Consider the following 20526-nt stretch of genomic DNA (forward strand, 5'->3'; position numbering starts at 1 on the left):
CGACTTCGTCCATCTCTTTCCTTGCACTCTGCTTCCATCCTGGTGTCATGGCTTAGCCCAAATGCAGAACACACACACAAGACCGATATAAATAATAAATGTTTATTGCAAATAAGACTGGATGGTCGGCAACTGAAGATCCTGGAACTGGATGAGCACTGTACAAGAGGAGGAAATTAGCAGAGAGTTGTTTAAGGATACTGAAGGTGAAGTGGATGACGGCTTACTGGTGAGTGAACGAAATCCGCCAGGGAGGAGTAGTGAGGTTCTTGGAGAATCCAGAGATGGGATGCGTTGGAGGGTGAACAGCGTTTGGTCAGATAAGCTCTCCAGAGGGTTGGCAGAAGGTTTCATGGATGGGGGTAATACTCTCAACTGAGTTCCTTGGCTTGATCCAAAAGCGAGAAGTTCTGGAAACACCTGGTGTCAAAAACAGGACAAGATACATGAGCAAGATTTGAGCATAGACTTGGTCGGGGTGGTAACAAACGTACCATACATGTGAACACTCCGACGAGGAACTGCAGACAAGGTGGTTCCTTTAAGCCTCTCCTGATGAGTGGATAACAGGTTGCACCTGTTGCTGGTGCCTCCTGAAGTCAGACGCCACCTCCTGGAACAGAGCTGTAAGCAGCAGCCAAACACAACCAAGCCTCCAGAACCTGACACCTGGTCCACAGTCTGGTATTTCTCGAATTGATTATTGTAACTCTCTTCTTGTTTATCTGCCTCTGAAATCCATCCGTAAACTTCTACTGGTTCAAAACTCTGCTGCTCGCATCGTTACTAAAACGGCCTCATTTCATCACATCACTCCAGTTCTGCAGCAACTTCATTGGCTTCCTGTCTCATTTAGAATTCAATATAAAATCCTGTTGTACACATTCAAGGCAATTCATAACCTCGCCCCTCCTTATCTGTCTGATCTTCTGCACATCCAAACCTATTCACGTTCCCTTCGCTCTTCCTCTTCCATCCAACTCAGTGTGCCTCTTGTCCGTCTCAGCACCATGGGGAAAAGAGCCTTTTGTCACTCTGCTCCCCAACTCTGGAACGCTCTTCCTCCCGACATCCGTAATATCGACTCTCTTCTCTTCTTCAAAACACAACTGAAAACTCATCTGTTCAAGTTAGCCTTCTCACTTTAAAGGTTTTTTATTTGTGGTTTTATGTTTTTATTTTATTCTTTTTCCCAATGTTGTATTTGTGTTTTTAATGTTGTAAAGTGTCCTTGGGTGTTTTGAAAGGCGCTGTCAAATAAATTGCATTATTATTATTATTATTATTATTATTATTAGATTGAGCATATGAAACCAAAAATCTTACAATCTGGTTGCAAAACTAGTATGTTGCTAACTGAGGAGAACATATTGTTCTCATGCTTGAATACAGACGTGACTCTTAAATGTATAAATTTCCTGCAAATTAGCCGTAATTGGTTCATATTGTGCTTAATCAGACTTGCTTTTACAGGCTGCACACAGCTGCTTGTGCCTATTTGTGATTGTAGTGATGAAGAGCGTGTTTGCCGTCATGTGTTCATGTGTGTGTGCGTGTAACGAGTCGGGCATCTTTGAATAAGTGCATGGGCACGTTTTTGACTTCATCGCCATTCAGAGAGGCTTAGCGTGATTAGAGCAGTATGATCCTCTGAAGAGTTAATGATGAGAGAAGCAGTAGCTCCGCAGAGGCCAATCACACACCAGCCTCTGACAGCATGCAGAGGCTTATCTCGCTCTATGTATTGTGTGTGTCTCCCACTGTGTGTGTGCAGCTGTGTGTGCACAGCATGGGTTTTAATGTGTGGGAACATACATGATAAGATTTTAGCTATCATTTCTCACATGATAATGTTTGTTATCATTCACTCTACCCTGAACACCATTAGAATATGCATGATTTCTTTGTCTGGATGTTTGACATTTGGGGGTTTATGGACATACAAAGCAGAATCTATAATCATATAGCTTCATTATGCTTGTGTCAGACATAGATCCAGCACAGGAGGGGCTTTTGGTTCCTTCGGGCCTAGTTTGTGACTACACACCGCACTGAAGAAGGCCGTTGGCGGTTTCTCCTTCCCCACTCTCCACGGGACTGACTGACAGGCTTAATGACACTGTCGAGGTTGCAGCATGTCTCCAACTCATTTTCGAATGTGATTGAAGTTCGCAGTGGGTAGCTTTTCATCAGTGCTGAGCAGACAAAAGGGACCTTTTCAGTGCTTTCTTTGTATGTGTGTGCAGTTTGGATGTTTGCACATCTATGCCTGCTGCTCGGAAGAGATGCACAAGAGAAAAATCACTTTGTGGTTTTTATCCGGGCTGTGCAGGAATCTCAGAGTCTCCTGTGTGCAATCTACTTATTTATTTCATTTCATATATGAAGACATTGTGCTTCGTCAGACAGAACGGTGGATACTGCACAATTAAAATTTTATGTCTGGGTCAGTGTGTCATTTTAACTGGGTTGACTTTGTTTAGTTCCTTAAATATAAAAGACTGAAAATATCATTTCAAAGAGAAGCCTTTTTGATATATATGAGTGATACAGTATACGGGAAGTGTCATGAAAAGAGTTTTGTCCAGTTTATTCTCCATTGTATATAGACGTGTATGCATTGGCTATAGAGCTCAGATGACTTGTGTTAGGCTCAGTCCACTTTAGTTTAGACCCACATCATTTGCTGCTGCAGATGTGGGATGAGTCATGTAATAGATGTTAGTGTTGGCCAGGATGTACTTCTAACCCTCTCCTCCTTCCCACCCCTCCTTTTTCATTTCCGCCCCTTTCCTTGCTCCCTTTTTCTTTTATCTTCTAAACTGCTAAACAGCATTTAGGATGTTATGGCAGTAAATGCCGCTACAAAGGTAATCTGTGGTTGCTCCATCCCTCAAGTGCAAAGTGGCCAGTCGAACGCAGGCAAAACCTACTTTTTTTTAAGCCACACTGGTGTTCTTTTTATATCATTCTTACTGTTGAGTGGTGGAAGTCAACAGTAAGTAATTCCACTGGAGCTTATGTGTCTGTTTTGAGTCAGCTGACACTCTGGCTCTTGCTTAGAAGCCCCCCCCACCTGGTCCACTGTCTTTTAGCTTCAGCTTGTCATCAGTGGGGAGTTCAGCATAGCCAAGTATTCCTCCTACGCTGGCAAATCCCCCGTCTTACATTGCGTGACCTGAGCACAACAAGCATTCCAGAAAAATCAGGCCTTCAAATTCCAACACAGTCCCTGTAGAGTGTTTGGTAAACATATTTCCCTCTCTGTCTTTTTCCAACTCTGCCTCCTTAATCTCCAAACACCCCCTTTCCCCTGAAATACACTCAATGTATCCATTGGCATTTAGACGTGTTGCTCTTTTTTTGTCTCCTAAAAAGGTTTATGATAATTTAGCAGAGACAGATGTTTGTTTGTTTGTTTATCGTTGTTTGTGTGTGTGTGTGTGTGTGTGTGTGTGTGTGTGTGTGTGTGTGTGTGTGTATGCAGTGTGCTATGTTGAAGCACAAATCAACTTTAAGGAAATGTGCATCTCTGGTTGCTCAATTGAGATGCCAACTTAATTTGTGGCTAAAGGGCTGTAACAAAAGCCAATCACCCGTCCACTCTGACTCGCATTCTGCCAGAGGCGAGAGATACAATCAGTGCCCCTGCTAGCAACTATTTACCCTCTCTGTCAGTCAGAGTCCTGTGGTGTGTGCTCACAGCTGGAGGCATCACTGGCAGGTGGCCTTGCATCTCCCTGAAAATATGCCTTAAAAGCAACGATTATTTCCAGATCATCCCTTCCTGTCTCATCAACACCACACCCCACGATAAAGCCCAGCTTACCCTTGATCTCCCATCTGCCATCATCTTTTCTCCCCTCTGCCTGGCTCTCAGGGGTCCATACTACCTGCAAATGGACTGCATCAGTCCAATCTCTGCTGGACCGTTCTATGAAATTTTGGACTTATGGCGACTATTTAGGCAATTCTGGTTTTGATCCCTCTCCCTTAACACAGGTTTATAAAAAGGAACGCTGTCTCCCCAGGAAGCAGATTCATCTCGTGGGACATGGAAAAGAATGTTTCTAGGATTTGGTTTCCATCAAGTTGCACAAAGAGAGCTCATCATTGTCTCCAGTCTGTGTTGCAGTGGGAGGTAGTTTGTACACACATGTTTCTGAGCATACGTGTGTATGTGAATATACGTGCATAATGTTTTTATGAATGTTTGCTAAAGGCCAGTGCTAAAATCCTCTCTCTAGCATTTATCAGGCACACCAGCTCTGTCCACCTGCAGCTAAAGCTTACTGTAGAGCTCAGTAGTGCTGATCACATGGGATTAGTCATGTATAACTTGAAGGAGCCACCGTCTATGGAGCAGTAAGGTGTGAAGGTGCTTCAGAGGGATAGCCTTGTCTTTTGATCCCACTAAGCGTTGGTGTTGATGGTGTGTTCTGCAGGCTGCCCAGGCCAAAGTAAGCACCCTCACCAGGCTTGTAATTACATTTTGGGAATAAAGGCACAGAGGGAGGAATGGATTTAAATGGTTAGGGTGCTGGACTGGAGGTAGAACAGGGGCCTTTCATTATTAGCTGCCTATCATTGCTGATTTATTTACCCAATACTGTAGAGCATGATAACAAGAGTCATTTTAAGGTGTAATTGAGCTGGTTATTTAACTTAAAAATGAGAGTGGTGGAAGGTTGTTTTGATGGGGGCTGTTTTTTTTTCTAAAAGCTTTTTTCCTTTTTCATGCTGAAGATTGTATTGAGGAAAATATTGAGCTGCAAATGCCAATACACATATTATACTGTACTTTGATTTTGTTTTAATGCAGCTTTGAAGCTTATATTATTCAAACACACAAACTCTAGAGAATGTAACGTTGATATCATGCAGTGTTGAATTCTGGGTAATTTGGAAGTCATTATTCCCATGCACTGTTGTGAGGATCCCACTTACTCTGAGGCTGCAGATTGTACTGAAGAATGCTGAATCCTAACCTTTAAAAGTGTATATTTGTGCATAAACTTTAAGATGGACCTTTAAAATCTCATTTCAATCCATTTCTATCCAACCAAATGCTAATCTGCCCCCTACAAATCTTTTTTTTTTTTTTGTCAGTGTGGTAAAAGGGAAACGTCACTGACTATGACTACTAAAACATAGTACACACATAGTGTTTTTGAAGGTTGTATAATTGGTGGACTTCAAAGATTGGGCCAAAAAAGAAGGCCGTATTTTGCAGGGCATCAGATTTTGGCACAACACCTGCTTGTTAATTAGCAGCTCTTGCACCCAGGCACTTAAAATTGTCTGTGCTTCGAGGATTTTTAATGTTTAAATTTACACAAAATACATCAATTCAGTCTTAAAACATAGTTAACAATGTGCAGGAATGGGAGCATAGGTAGTGCATTGGGGGCAACAATCCAGTCCAGTGTACTATGCCGATAGCCTTGAATTAAAAATAAACTCAAAAAGCCCCCATTCAGCTTCCTAAAAAGAAAGAGGAAAGAGCAAGAGGTTTTCCATTGTGAATGATAGTGTTAACACAGTCACTCAATCCACAAATTTGTACGGGCTGAAGTATCTTGATAGAAATTTGATGTTACATTCTCTCACATAAAGCCCAAAAGCAGTATTGGGTCTTTCCGAAACAACCATTTGACCACTTCACTCATAATCATTGACTAGTAATTAAAGCAAAACCGCATCAAGGCACATTCTTCTGTTCTGTAGAAGTCACAAGTTTATCATTTCAACCAGGAACTATTTTCCCTAATTTTGTCTTGAGAAGATTTGAGAAAGTGGGAGTTCAGAAGGCCAACCTGAAGATGTGCAGAGCGTGACTATAACTACACATGCCTCAGATTTAAAAAGGAAAACCTCGGGAAGTTACATTGGGCAGCTGATACAAAAAGCTGATAACACCAAATTAGTAGGATTTATTTTCAGCTAATTCAGCTTCTTATCAACTTTCAACACTGATTTACTTCAGATTTCACGACTGTCATCTTTTCATTTCGCAAAAGAAAAACACTTAAAAACAAAGAAGTCTATTTCACAGAGATCTGATGTGCTCTAAACCTATTAGGCATGAGTTTCAGGCTCTTGCAGATGGATTAGAGGAGAGCTGCACAACAGCTCTGTCTCCCTTCTTAAAGAATACTGAGAGGTGTAGGGAGCCTGGACATTTGGTTGTCACTCTTCATTTCACTCATTGTGTTAGGCTGCTTCAGGCTACAACTCTGGCCATCTCGTATTGATCAGGGTTCTCATCCCTTAACCTGTGCGTTCTCTTATTTCTCCTCTCCTCTGCTCTCCTCTGCACTACATGCTGGGAATTTACTTGAGCAAGTGTGTAAAGGTGATATATGAGCGTTTCAAGCTGTTGAGTGAGTTTGGGACATTTTGACGTTTTATCTTAAATAAGATAAGTTTCATTGGTTAGTTTCTTGGTTGAGTTTACTTCTAAAAAGTATGGAGAGCCATGGCTGACCCACGGTACACAGTAGAAGAGGTTATCTTGGCTGCAGGAGAACAGGTGTTTTTTTTTGGTCTTTTTGTAGCTGTCACAGCCAACATGGTCATCTGTGTTGATGGCAAAAAGAGCAGTAACACCGTTCATCCATTACGAGCTGTTGGAGATCTGTGAACGAGCTTCGCTTTGGTTAGTTTGCTAGAAGGTTCAAAACAGCTCGTCTTTGCAGTAAGAATGCCCAATTATTGTCCAGTCTTTATTTAGACAGGCCTTCGTGTACTTAAACTATACTGATCCAACTCAAGCGGTGTCCTTTAAAGTGAAATTTGAAGATGGTTTTTATGCTGTCTATGCAGCCTCTCGCAGCATTGAATGTTTCGAGTGTGGTGATGTCAGCCATAGGCTGAGAGATAAGACATAGGCCCACATAAAGAGCAGGCGGTAGTAGTGGTGCTGGTGAGCAGCAGCCTATGGTGTGCAGTACTGGTGAGCTGCAGGCTCCAGGCGGCAGTGCTGATGAGCTGCAGATCACTTGTGACAGCAGAGGTGAGCTACTGGCTATAGATGATGTTGTCACCAGCAGTTGGTTAAGGTGAGGGATTTATCTGGTAAGGGGGTGCTGTAACACCTGTCCTGATAAATCAAATAAAGAAACACTGAATAAACAGGCCACTGGGCAAGAAACAGACAGTGTTAAGAACATGAGCACATATAATACAAAGAGTGAGATTGCAGATAGAAATGAGGGTAATGAGCTGACAGAAGGAGTGATTGACTCTCTAACAGTAGAGAATACAATTCAACTTGTGAAACCAGGTGAACCAGACACAGTAAATGTTGAAAAACGGTTGATGACTCCATGTCACAGTACTCTGATACTGTATATCAGGATGATGAGCATCCCTTTTCACTTGAAGACACTTATTGTGTCCTGAATGAAAATTTTGGTAGGAAGTCTCAAGATTCATTGAATCTGTTTATAAAATAAGAAGGCTTGCTATCTATCAACAGTTGAACGAACAAAAGAGGTTTCATCTTTTGAAGATACCGAGAAAACTTTGGAAGGAAATGCAGGGTAAGGTTCCTCTAGATATATAATAATTCATAAGCATGGGTGAAGCACTGAGGATGTTCTCTTTTCCTTTTAAGGGGCTTGTTGTCCTTTTCTTCCTTCTTCTCTTTCAGCTCTTCACTGAGAGTTTAAGAATAGGAACTTTAAAGATCAATGGAGGGAGGGACAGAGACAGGAGAGCTTTGTTAGCTGAGCTGAACAGATCTAAGAGCATAAATGTTTTTTTTATCTTACAAGAGACACAGCTCAGCAGATAATGAAGTGAAATGGGAGATGAGTGGGAGGGGACAGTACTTTTTAAGTCATGGAACTAAATTTAGTCCAGGAGTAGTGTTTTTAATTTCACAACACCTGAATTCAGTAAAAGTCTTTGCATTTAAGTCAGGACAGGGTAGGATCCAGACAGAGGTTACAATTAAAGACTTATCTTTTGCGTTTATAAATATCTTTGCTCACAATTTAGGCTCTGTTTGTTTTTAATTGTTCTGCTTATTAAATGATTGATTGACAGTTGCTCATTAATAGTTACTGGAGAGATTGGAACTGCACTACATATCCTTTAGTTTACAGAAATACACGAGAGCCTTGTCCACCATAAGCTTCTCTTCTGTCATGCAGTTTAACAGAAAATTCTGTCTTAGATATTTTCAGAAAACATTATCTATTTGACAGACAGTATACCTGGGTAAAAGTAACTTGGGAAAATGTTGTAGGGTGAGGACTTTGGTTGTCAGTAACCTGACTGCCTCCACGCTCTGGAGACACATTTATTTCAGAAACTGGTTAATTTCCTCTCGAGCGGTTTTCACTGGATCAGATCTACAGTGCTGTGCATACCCAACTGATTGAACCTTGCAGGCATATTGCGGCCTTTCTCCTCCAGACTGTACAGTGCTTCATATAATCATAAACATCAGCTCTGATCATCTGTGCTGCTCTGTAGGGTGACGATACGAGTCTATGATGAGCACTTCTTTCTCCTCAATCAACAAGAATGAATATGCCACAGACTTCCTGTTTTTATCAGACAGTTATCTAAATAAGAAAACTGTTCTGAGTATAAAGAGAGACTGGTCGAAGCTTTACAGAGATGTAAAACTTGCATATCTGAAATCAGTGGGGAAGTGGAAGCCTTCTGCCAGAGTGAGTAAGGAAAAGTGTTTCTTTAATTCATAGAAAAACTTTTGGAGGAGGTGATCAGTGGTCATTTCAGGGAGATGTTGGGCACAGACCCTATTGAGGATCCGATGGTTATGTGTCGAGACTTTCCACTATTGGCTGTCTGTGCTGCAGTGGAAGAACAAGAGGAAGAAGATATCTCTTAGAACATCAGTGCTGGCAGACTTCCCTTAAGTCACAAAGAAAAACCTATATTCCGTGTGTGTGTCGGTTCTCAACAATGGCGAGAGTGGTCAGGTGGTGTGTTGGCACTGGGGTCATCACCCAGAGACAGCTGGTGGTCCATATAAAAAAAGTTCCCACAGAGAAATGTACTGGGGTTCTCCAATTGAGTATATTCCATGGGGCTGTGGATACAAACAGACATGTGGCACATATAGACCATAGATCATAGAGGGACTGTATTTTGTCAAATGGATAAAACTTTATATCTTTGGCACAGTTGCCTCAGACTTGCTCCACTTTTTAGGTTGATGAAAGGTTGGCTTAATGATTTAGTACCAGTTTTACATGATGTTTTGCACCACATACAGTTGCAGGAATGCCTGTCTGATTAACTTTTAAATAGGTCAAAGCAAGATGAGCATCTGGCTCACTCAACGGAATTAAATTAGGGGGACAGGTTGTAAATACTTGACTTGAGTTCAAAGGTTTGATGTTCTAGAATAGAGTGATCTCAGATTGAGAAGAATTTGATTATATTTGGAGAGTTGGTGAAATGTTAGGTCAAGTGTTTAAAAAATCCATTGTTTTTAGTCTGTGATTAAACAAAAGATCAATTAATTTGAACTTGATGAATTGTTATCCATTTTTTTGTAAGTACACATTGCATCAATAAAGATTTTGTTAAAAGTCTCCTTTCCTTTCCTATCCTGTCCTCCCCTCTCCTTTTGATGTGCAATCAAACAGATTGAACTCTCTCTGTCAGGCTTGACTTGTCCAGCTGTGTGATCTGACAGGGCTCCACCTCCCATCCTTCAGCCTTCAACCCTTTTATTAGCCCTGGACTTCTGCGTCCTTGGTTTGACTGCCTGGCATCCCGCTGAATGCTCTCACTTGCATGTGGGGGCCTTCAAGCTATGCTATATTTGGCACTGTGTCCTGAGACCTAGCAGGAAACTATAATGATTGCAAATTAGCTTTTAATGGATAGAGTTTCAAAATGATGTTTTTATCATCAGACGTTCCATCCCTTTATTCCTATCTTTAGTCTTTACATGATGTGTTTCGTACCTGCATTAACTTGGGATCTTCTTGTTTCAAAAGACATTTTTAAGCAGTAGGTTGTGGGATTGGTTTTGTCGTTTGCAATAACATTTAGCAGAACCACTGCTTCTCATCCTTGTTGGCATTAAAAGAGTTATCCACTTTGCCCCTTGCTTAAGGCTTTGCAAAGTGGCAAACCTTGATATATACCTCACCACCCCTTCTCAAATGACTTTCAAACACCACCGTGATTTCCCTTTCTGTCACCACAAGGTCTCTCAAGAATTGATTCCCTACACCAGCAGGCATTGCACAGCTATGCCTGTGGAGATTTGACTTTAGTACAGAAATAAACAGCAGTGCTGTGCAACCCTTCAAGGCTTTGCTCTGATTTAGAGTACATTAAGATTCATTCATAGTGCTCCTCTTCCCCTGTGTGCCACCTCTTCAATTTCCTCCTCAAGCAGACTTTAAATTCATGTGTTTATATCAGAAGGCAGGAGGACTGTTTTTGCATTTGAACAATGCTGACATCCTGTCACCAGGGACAGGCGCTCTAAGGTACGGGCTGTGGGGGCTGGGAAGCTCAGTTGCTGTGCTCACTTGCCGCCCTCCCTTTCTTTTCCTGTCTTAACATTAGGCCATTTCTGTAAACATTGTTTTGTCTAGCACATTGTCAGAAAGAGGGAGCTTGAAATATCAAACCCCTACGCCATGTAAAGGAACAGTCAAATTTTCCACTAACACCAGTGGAGACTGTCAGGTTCGATTTTTCAACGTGGCTCTTGTGCTTCTTCCTCTCAGCAGCCTGTTTACCACCAACTCGTGCAATATGCCCTAAATAGATAAAAAAAAAAAAAAAAGAATAAAAGCAACACCACCCACATGCACAAACCTGACTGTAGTTATTACAAATGCAGAAACCTGGCAACACAGAACGAAGTGTTCATGCACATAGACAGAACCCACAAAGCTCGAGGATAAATTTGATGTGCTTGTGTATTACTTTGTGTCACTTTGTATAGATGCAGGAGCTATGGCATACTGGGTCTCTGAAGGAACCAGAAATGATCCACCATTTACCCGGCACAAATGCAGACTTTTGACACATTTAAAAAAAAAAAAAAGGACAAAAAAACCTTTTTACTAGAAAAAGCATTGCTAGAACTGTGGCTTGTCTGTATCATTAATTCACTTCATGTGATTCTGCATGTATATTAGTGAAACTACATACTTATTTCTGAGTGCACAATACGTGTGGTTGTGTTAGTGTGTGACCAACAGTGTAGAAGCTGTACCGAGTATACTCATCTGTACCTTGACCTTTAGTGACAATCAATCCTTTGTGGACGTGTCCTGTGAAGGCTAAAGGAATTATCAGGCTGCAGGCCCGGTGGCGTCATTTATCTACAACCTCGAGGTTACATAGGTCATAGAGGAACAAGTGGCTCCACTGGTATCTCCTCACTGTTAATAAATCAGATTAGCTCTGATGATTGATCAAAGAAATTGGTTAATGGCTTATATTTGGTTTTTTTTTTATGAAACAAACTGAAGCTGTCTTTCCATGAAAAGCATTCCTAAAAAAAAAATCGGTAAACTGTAAGATATTGAATTGAATTGAAAATACTTTATTTATCCCTTGCGGGAAATTCTTTTGCCACAGCGCTCCAGTGCCCAAATTACAGATTGAATATAACGAGTCACACAATTAAAAGTGACCCAAATTTGCAAATTTACAAACAATGTACAAAATATAATATAAGCCTAGAATAAAATAAGATATAAAATGAAATGTCAGGTGAGCTGGATTATTGTACATGAAGTGAGGAGTTATGAGCTGGTTACTACAAGTGTTGACTTTCATGAATATTTTTTCAAATCTTGGAAAAGCAAAGAGTAAAGGATGTCAAACTTGGCTCAAGGCAACGCAACTATAAGCTTGGACTGTTCCAAACATCTCAACCACGGTTGACCACTGAATTTTGTGCGTCTATATTGGGATGGGACTTTAAACCAACAGCACACCAACCAGTAGGGACCTTCTGTCATTCTGGCGACCAGAATTCCCACAGGTCCAAACAGCTTTTTCGAGGCTTAAGATATGGGGCTGTATTTACTAAGCTGGCCAAATTGGCATGTGGTCGATGGAAGTGGCCAATTCTGCTTGTGAGCCACTAACACTGTACAATTCTACCAACACAGACAATGCCAGCTCATTTAAATAATCACTAAAGCAATCTGCCTCGACCAAACTATTTAGTGCATAGTTGCAGACAAGCAGACCGTTTGATTATTAGTTAGTAATTTACTAGTGACACGGGAGCAGCTTGTTCCTTGTACCAAATAGACCATATAACATGAGATTGTGAAAAAAAAAAAGGTTCATAGGCGTTTTAGATGCCAATATACCGTTATCCCATTTTCGTTAATCTCAACAGCAGTTTTTCTCTTCTTGCCAAATTAGTATTTGTATCAGGCGCAAACCATTTGTAAATCTGGCCCTTTATTTCAAGTTTAGGGTTAGAACTAGCTAAGTGTTAGTGTGAGATTGAGTGTTAATGTGTTTGTGTTAACATTAATTTGTGTGTCCGTAACATGTATGGAATGTAAGTCAACATAATGTCTTCTGAAGCAATGGAAGCAAAGCTGTGTGCGAATGTGTGTCCAAGTTTTCAGAAAAGTGCACGTGGGGGAGAGCAATCAGGCACAGCTGTACCTGCCGTCGCATGGCAGAACACAACACTTGCCAGCTTAAAAAAGCAGAAGGTTTTGATAAGGCAGAGAGACAGTCATTTGGCTGAGCTAATGGTGGCTCCCGTGGGATCCATATCTCTGTGCAAACACTGAGCAAGGACAGAGAATGGAGAATACACCCATAAAACCAGACAGATACTTTATCATATCTATCCCCACCCCCAACCTCCACACTGACATCCCCAACATGCTCCCCCTCTTTTATCTAATTTTTTTAAGATATGCTCATATATATTTTGTTGCTCATGCTAACAAAGAGCATATGTATTAGTCAAGATCTTTCAAGCTACTTTCAGACCATGTTTTACTAGTCTGTTCCGATGTAGCTGACATGATTTCTTTTTTGGTCAAAATGCATTGCTGCAGGTGCATGCAGATCTAAAGACATTTTCACTTTTGGGGATGTCTCCACTATTCCCTTCTCTCATCTTCAATGACAATTTTTCCTGTAGCCTTTAATTCCCCTCCCCACCTCTGCTCCACCCACACACCCCTCTCCCAGCAGAGTGCGGTTCTGTTCTCTGCCAGCCAGCCCGCCAGCTCCTGTTGCCGCCTGAGCTCATCTCGTTAAAAGAGACACTGGTGCATGGTCCTCCTCACCTTCCCTCTGCAGTGCCTTTTAATTAGAACACTGTTCTTGTGTGCATGTGTTTACAATGGAATACATTTTTGTGTGTATGAGTGAATGTGTGTAGTGCCAAGAGAGGATTTTTAGTCACAACAGCCATCTTTTTGAAGTGACTCGTATCACAATGTTTTTTTCTTCCTTTTATGGTTACCTAAGGAATTTAATAGCAGTATACACTAAAAACAAACAAATATTTTTAAGCAGAAGTAGACAATGACACTTGGATCTGATTATAGACATTTTGGTTCTAGTTTTGTTATATTATGGTTTGTTGCTTTTCTCTATTTTACTGCTGTATATTCATTTTTATTTGGTGTAGTCGATAGTAAGTCTGTCAAAACAAGCTATTTGATTATGTTGCATTTGTGCTCTGGAAATATGTTATACAGATCTTACATTATACAATGGCATGTTCTGATTATTGGATTGAGTACGTTTTTCAGACTATTTTGAAGAGGTTCCCTGAGAGATCCTTACATGATTCAAGTTATTTTTGTTATCTTCATTAATCTACACGATTCTCCCCAATGATAAAGCACAAGAAAAAAAACCCCACGTTTTTTCTGTTTTATTTTGCCTTTTTTTCTTGCTAAACCTCAGCAAAAGCTCAATCAGGTTGGAGAGCAATTTTTATAGCCATTTACAGGCCTATCCAGAAGTGCTCTACTGGGGGGAGTTTGCATTGTTAAAGAGTTTTAGCTGGACAGCCAGATCTATTCATACAAGTCCATTGATAGTTAGAAAAGTTCTGCTATTGTAGAATGATGAGGGGTTCTGTGCTTTATTGCACTTAAAATGTTCCAGGGAATTTCTTGCATCCTTCTCCACATCTTTGATGACGCAGTCCTTAATTGCTGGTGTGTGGGCAGTTTTTTCAGCCCTATGGCTTTTTGTGTTTGTATGTCCAATAAATTCAATAGACTAAGTAGTAGAATTATCACAATAACCAATGATAGTAGAAGTGGGATTTCGTATGAATTTTCAAATGACTTCAACACTATGTATTTGATTTGTGATATTACTAAACCTAGAGAACAATTCAAATAGAATATGACTCGTCTAAAATTCAAGAATATGTGGATAATTTATGAGGATATCTAACTTTCTCTTGGCTTCTTAAATGTGCTTCTCCATATGGCATTGCTTTGTTGTTTTTTATTCACATTTATTCATAGTGTTTATTTCCACTTGAATATTAGTGTTTGCAGAGGTCATTACGGTATTATACAGAAATGTGACATCTCACCCTAAAAGCTTAGCATCTGTGTGGGTTCAGTGAACAGTGAGATTGTTCCCATATTTGTGGTAATGGAATCAGACCTGCTCTCCATCTCAGCTTTTCATGAGAGAGCAACTTATCCATATAATCCCATTAACAGCACTTTGCTGAAGTGAGGGCTGCCCTGCTATTGTGTAGCATGCTGTTTGAACAGAGGGCAAACTGTGGGCTTTTTAACACCTTACACCTCCCAACCCTCACATGTTCTCTCTCATCTGCTATTACTCATTTATGGTCTCATCAGCAATACTGGGTGTTTTGATTAATTTTTTCCATTGAATCTCTCTTCAGTTTTTTCCTGTACACGTGCACAAACTTTTGTGTAGTATTAGTATTCTTTAAGTAAGTTTAGACTTCTAAGCATTTCTGATTGGGGGTGCAGTTGAGTTAAATAATGCAATAGAAGCCCTTCTTTCTTTAGGCTACTTCATAGTACATCCTAACAGCAGGAAATCCAGTGTGTGGTTGCTGTCAGTGCAGTGGGTGCTTGTTTGTACACTTGCCCATGTTTTTGTTTGCCTGCTTTTGTTAATTGAAACAGAGGTTCCACACCCATGCTTTGAGCTCTTTTCAGCATAGCCTCTTCTACAAGTTCAGCCATAATCATGCCACTAAGATCTCCATGACAACCAGGCTTTTATCATAAGCTGAGCCGGTCTGCGATGATAGCCTCAGTTGTTTGGAGTACATCAGACCTCAAAGGTCCAAAGTGAAATAAGGAGGATTTTCAAATACATAGTCACACAGCTGCAAGGCGAGGCGTAACCACATTGTTCAACATAGCAGTGAAGTTGTGGGCAGCACCTCTCTGTTCCAGGGTAAGAAAGAAAACACACACCAGGGGCTCAGAGTCACAGAACTCACACAGAACCACCATGCCCAAGCATTAGGGGGAACTCTGCTGCATGACATAAGGGGCTAATTATGCTAAGTACAATGTATTATCTGTAGTATGTGTTGTGAAAGCAGCAATTTCTCTAATGCGCTACAGAATAAAACATTTGTTCGGGCTGACAGAAGAGAATCACCAAGGAATTCTGGACTAATGTTGGCGTCATAGAAAAGAAATGGAATACTGTTGTTGGACCCTAGCATTTTTGATTAACATGTCATGTCAACTCTTCTCTTCTGTCCCCTGTCTCCTTGTATTCCTCTCTCCCATCCAGTATTTATTTACCTTTCATTAGGAGACTCTTGGTGCAAAATTTATTTGCTGATAACAGCCAGAGGTTTATCAACCGTTTTTAATGGACAGCGTTAGAATGAATCAAATCAGCATACATCCAGAGAAGGGCTGAACTGTGTAAACACAATCAGTTCTTACTCTGCAGACTAATTGAGGAGTGTGTGATAGTGGTGGGGAACAAATGAGGAGGGAGTACAGACAAGTGCAGAAAAGAAATGGAGCAAAATTACAATGAATTCAATTTGGCAGAAATTATGCATTTTGGAGAATTATTTCTCCCGTTGACAAAATGTTATTTAGCAATATTGTCTGGAATCAAAATTAGCCATAGAGGGGAGGAGTGTAATCAGAGGGCAGGAACAGACATACATATGGTCCCAGTGTCCATCCGTGAGCGAAACACAGTGCATCCTCTGTTACTGGCAAGACTGGCTCCTCATTATCTGCCTATCTTGGCTCCCATTTGAGGAAAAAATGCAGCGTTGCAGTCTCACTTTAGAGGGACACTGATCACAAGAGCAACTCATCTCAGCTGGAGAAAGATTGCGCCCTCCCTCTCGCCTTCTCTCCTCTGTCTCCCACTTGTGCTTGCTTGAAGACAGACACAGATGAGGAATCCTCTCTGTTTTCTGCTTAGAAAAGTACCAAGTTTGAGTCTGAGAGATGGAGCGAAGCTTCAAAAGGCACATGTAATTGAGCAGCTCTAGATACTCTATCTGAGAACATGAAACAGCAACAGTTGTGACGAAGGGTAATTGCCTCCCCGGGCTCGTATAATGCCTTGTCGAGTCTTTAAACTTGAGCAAACTGCTGGAAGTCCTTATGTCAGCAGGTAATTGGTTCCAGGCATCAGCAGCTATGAGAAATGATGGAAAGATATGTTTTTGTGTATTTGTACATTCAGAAAAGGAGTGTATGAAAGATTCACAGAGAAGAGGCTATCTTCATAAGCTCTTTCAAAAGTGTCCAAACGTAAGGATTTTGTCCACAGCAATGTTTTTATGTTTTCATTTATTCAGAGGGCTCAATATATTTATTAACTGTTGCTACAGCAAAGGAAAAATAATTCCTGTTCTCTGCTGGTGTATTTTGCCGGGTTTTATCTAGATGTTTTTTGTGAGATAATATTTGAATAAAAGCGAAGTTCAAGGTGGTGGCGCTGATGCCTCCTCTATTGTTTAAATCAAGTAACAGTGGAAAGTTTTAGATTATGTGGCTGTAAGAATCAAATCAAATCAAACTTTATTTATAAAGCACTTTTCATACATTAAAATGTAGCACAAAGTCCCACACCGATGCTGACTTCTGACTTTCCACAGTCTCAAAACCAGGCTCGAAGGGTGATACTGTGGCCTTCGCTGTCAGAGTGTTTGTCCTCTCTGCTGGCCTGCATCCAAGCTCCTTCCTGACTAAGGATAAGGAGTAGGACCTCAGGAAGGATATGCTTTATTAGTTGCCCCCCGCATGATTAATTGAACATCTGTTCATGAAAGACAACTGACCCCAGTCCTCAACTGCTTATCCTCTGTATAAACATTTAATAAGCCTGCAGTGAATGTGTCATATAATAGGTCAAGACTGCATTTTGTGAACTCTCCATTTCAATATTTCCCTCTAATTTGCACATTTAGTTTATGCTTTATTTTCACAGATGGACACTGGTTGTGAAAATGGAAGATTGAGTGGATGACTATACAAAGAATAATGTTCTGGATGTTTTTAGCTTGTCAGCAGTCTGTTGGCACCCCACAGCTCTGGTGTGAAGCTAAAACCTCACTTCTTTCCCTCCTGATTAGCACAGTCTTTGTTCCATTGATGGTGGCACGCCATGAGGCGTGATTGCAGTGGGCAAACGGACTGATTTAAAACAAGCCTGCCGCTGTGCGGATCTGCATCACACTTTACCCCCCCTTGCTCAGCATTGACAAAATCAAATCAGGTTTTGTTTGTTATTTGGTCTCTGAGCATTTAGCCTCTCATGAGACTCAGGATTTTTTTTTTTTGTGCCTTTTTTCATTTGATGCACAGCTCTTCTGGTCAAAGGGGCATTTTAATATGGGTTGGAAATCTGTGATGCAGAGCCAAGAAAATTACTCACTGTTGATGCAATGTGGCTATAATTAATGGGGCTACTTGAGATTTCCTTTTATTTGCAGACAGTTTATTACCTTGCTGTTTTTCTTACTTGTTGTCTGCCTTTCTCCCTGTCTGTCTGTCTTTCTGCAGGCTGCTTCAATGGCACTAAGCAGCTTGGGCCATGTGTATACAGCCATAGGGGACTATCCAAACGCCCTAGCCAGCCACAAGCAGTGCGTCCTGCTGGCCAAGCAGTCCAAAGATCAGCTGTCTGAGGCTCGCGAGCTTGGAAACATGGGGGCAGTCTACATTGCCATGGGAGACTTTGATAATGCCGTTCAGTGTCATGAACAACATTTAGGAATTGCCAAGGCCCTGGAAAATAAAAGAGAGGAAGCCCGGGCCTACAGTAACCTGGGCAGTGCCTACCACTACCACCGTAACTTTGATAAGGCCATGTCCTACCATACTCATGTTCTGGAGCTTGCCCAGGAGCTAGAGGAAAAATCCATTGAGATGAGAGCGTATGCAGGGCTGGGTCATGCTGCTCGCTGTATGCAAGACTTGGAGAGGGCCAAGCAGTACCATGAACAGCAGCTGTCTATAGCTGAAGGACTGAAGGACAGGGCTGCTGAGGGAAGGGCCTCCTCCAATTTAGGTATGTAAGCAAACTACAAACAGAGTTCTAAAATAACATGGCTGTTAAGTGATTATGCACATTAAATTCTTCAATATATTCTCGTAAGGTAATTTGTTCTCTATGGTAACAAACAGTATGTTCATTAATTAAGTCTTATAATATGGATTTTGTAGAATTAAGGAAACAAAAAGCAAGGTTTTCCGAACCCCATCTATGCAACTATTAGCTGTACCCTTTTTTCGCTTAGATTTAACACAATGACACAGACAGCCCTCACAACACACTCATACCAGTGTCAATTTAGAGACACCAGTTAACCTTACATATATACATTTAATCAAATTAAATGTTTGTTTAAAATTAAGCAAAAATACTGCTTGTTTTAAATATAGCTGTGTCTTGTTGTATGTAAGATAGTGCAGTACAGTGATGCTGCGTGAGACATTTTTACTATCGTGGTGCACTGTGTAATGATGCTGCCCCTTTAGAGCAGGAGGGGAGAATATTCTTTGAATAATGTACAACCATTTACGTGGACTCAGTGATGAACTGGTATCACACAAATGTCTAACAGTAAAGATGATAACGATTTTGTTTCCAAAAGGTCAAAAAGGAAATTTACAGTTATGTCATAATGTTCTGCAAAAACACTTTTATTGAACACCATAACTCAGGAGGAGAGGGAGAGATTCTGACCGAGTTTCAGTTTTGTTTTAATACTGAACTGGTGACAATAATCTTTTTGCTGACCAGCTAGAAACTGTGGTGGTTATTTAGCATCCATATTGTTTCATTTGTAGAAGCTTCTTTTCAGCAAAATCTGTATCTGTAAATGATGGATTACATGGTGACAAATTTGATATGTGATCTATCAGAATCAGTTAAAACATGAATACACTTAATATACATTATTAAAAAAAAAAAACTTCAGTCTCCACTACTTATGTTGTGGACAGTCTGACTGTTAAAAACAATGACAAACTCCACACTGTATCAACTGTCGACACACTGTTGTTGCATTTTGCTTGATTAAAGAGAGAAATTTGATAATGGGTGTTTTTTAGTGGAGTTGTGTGAAGTACTTACCTGCAGTAGATGGTGATCAGAGAGCTCTCTGATAGGAGAACCAGTAGCTTTCCAGATGGGCAAGCTAAAGTTAAAAGCTACTCAGATTAGGGCCACCAGAAAAGCACATTTTTCTCAATTCAAACAACTGAAACATTAAAAGAAATCATAGCAGTTTGAGTGAACGCTGTATATGGGATCACTCACTGTGAGTATAATCTCATCACTGCAGACAGAAGTTCAGTCAAAAGATGTAGGCTGTAGGCTAGTGGGTGTATGTCTTCCTTTGAAACTTCTTTTTTACCACAACAGTTGAGGGCGGTGTGAAACTCAGCATCCATCAGGACATCCGCAGAGAAAAGAAAGCCTCTGGTTGCTGTGTCTTGATTTTGATGCAATATGAGAGTTTTAGGTGTACGGTTAGCTACCTTGGACCTTATTAAATTAAGACAGGAAAAGGGAGTTGACGAATGTGATTGAATGTCACTGTTTAGTGAAAGTCATCTGCACACATTATATGATGCGTGAAGTCCAGCTTGCTCTTTTATTGTTTTGGTGTATAGAGCATTCATTTCCTGCAGGTGTTTCAGTTTGCCCTTAATTACATTCCTTTGTCTTTATGTAAATGTGCTGTTTAATAATTCAGTTATATTTAGGGTCTGTAAGACCTGAATGTTATTGTTACTTTTATGCAAATGCAGTCAGTATGCTATATTCTAAAAATAAACCATATAATTATTTAATTTTGTATTTAGCGCTCTTTGTAGACAGAGTATGTTGTGGTTACATTAAGTTCTGCAGTGGACATTGCCTTGTAGATTGTGTAAGATAAGATAGTGGAGAAACTCGAGAAATGAAGGAATATTGCAATAGTATACCAATATGACAATACATACTGTCAGAGCATAAATACTCCTCATAAAAATGTATAATTTTTCATGGGAAATATCCAGACATTGATCTGTTATT

The 20526-nt window shown here is 40.6% G+C and overlaps 1 protein-coding gene across 4 annotated transcripts in view; it reads left to right on the forward strand.

Moving 5' to 3' along the window:
* The window catches only part of LOC142382581 (tetratricopeptide repeat protein 28-like), a 187379-nt gene that overhangs the window by 132912 nt on the left and 33941 nt on the right, over positions 1–20526 (forward strand). For all 4 annotated transcript variants that reach the window (XM_075468606.1, XM_075468607.1, XM_075468609.1 and 1 more), the window contains one exon: positions 18003–18510. In XM_075468606.1, the coding sequence (XP_075324721.1) occupies positions 18003–18510 (508 nt within the window). The remainder of the gene's footprint in view (positions 1–18002; positions 18511–20526) is intronic.

This window comes from Odontesthes bonariensis, chromosome 6, assembly GCF_027942865.1.
Source record: "Odontesthes bonariensis isolate fOdoBon6 chromosome 6, fOdoBon6.hap1, whole genome shotgun sequence".
Lineage (NCBI taxonomy): Eukaryota > Metazoa > Chordata > Actinopteri > Atheriniformes > Atherinopsidae > Odontesthes > Odontesthes bonariensis.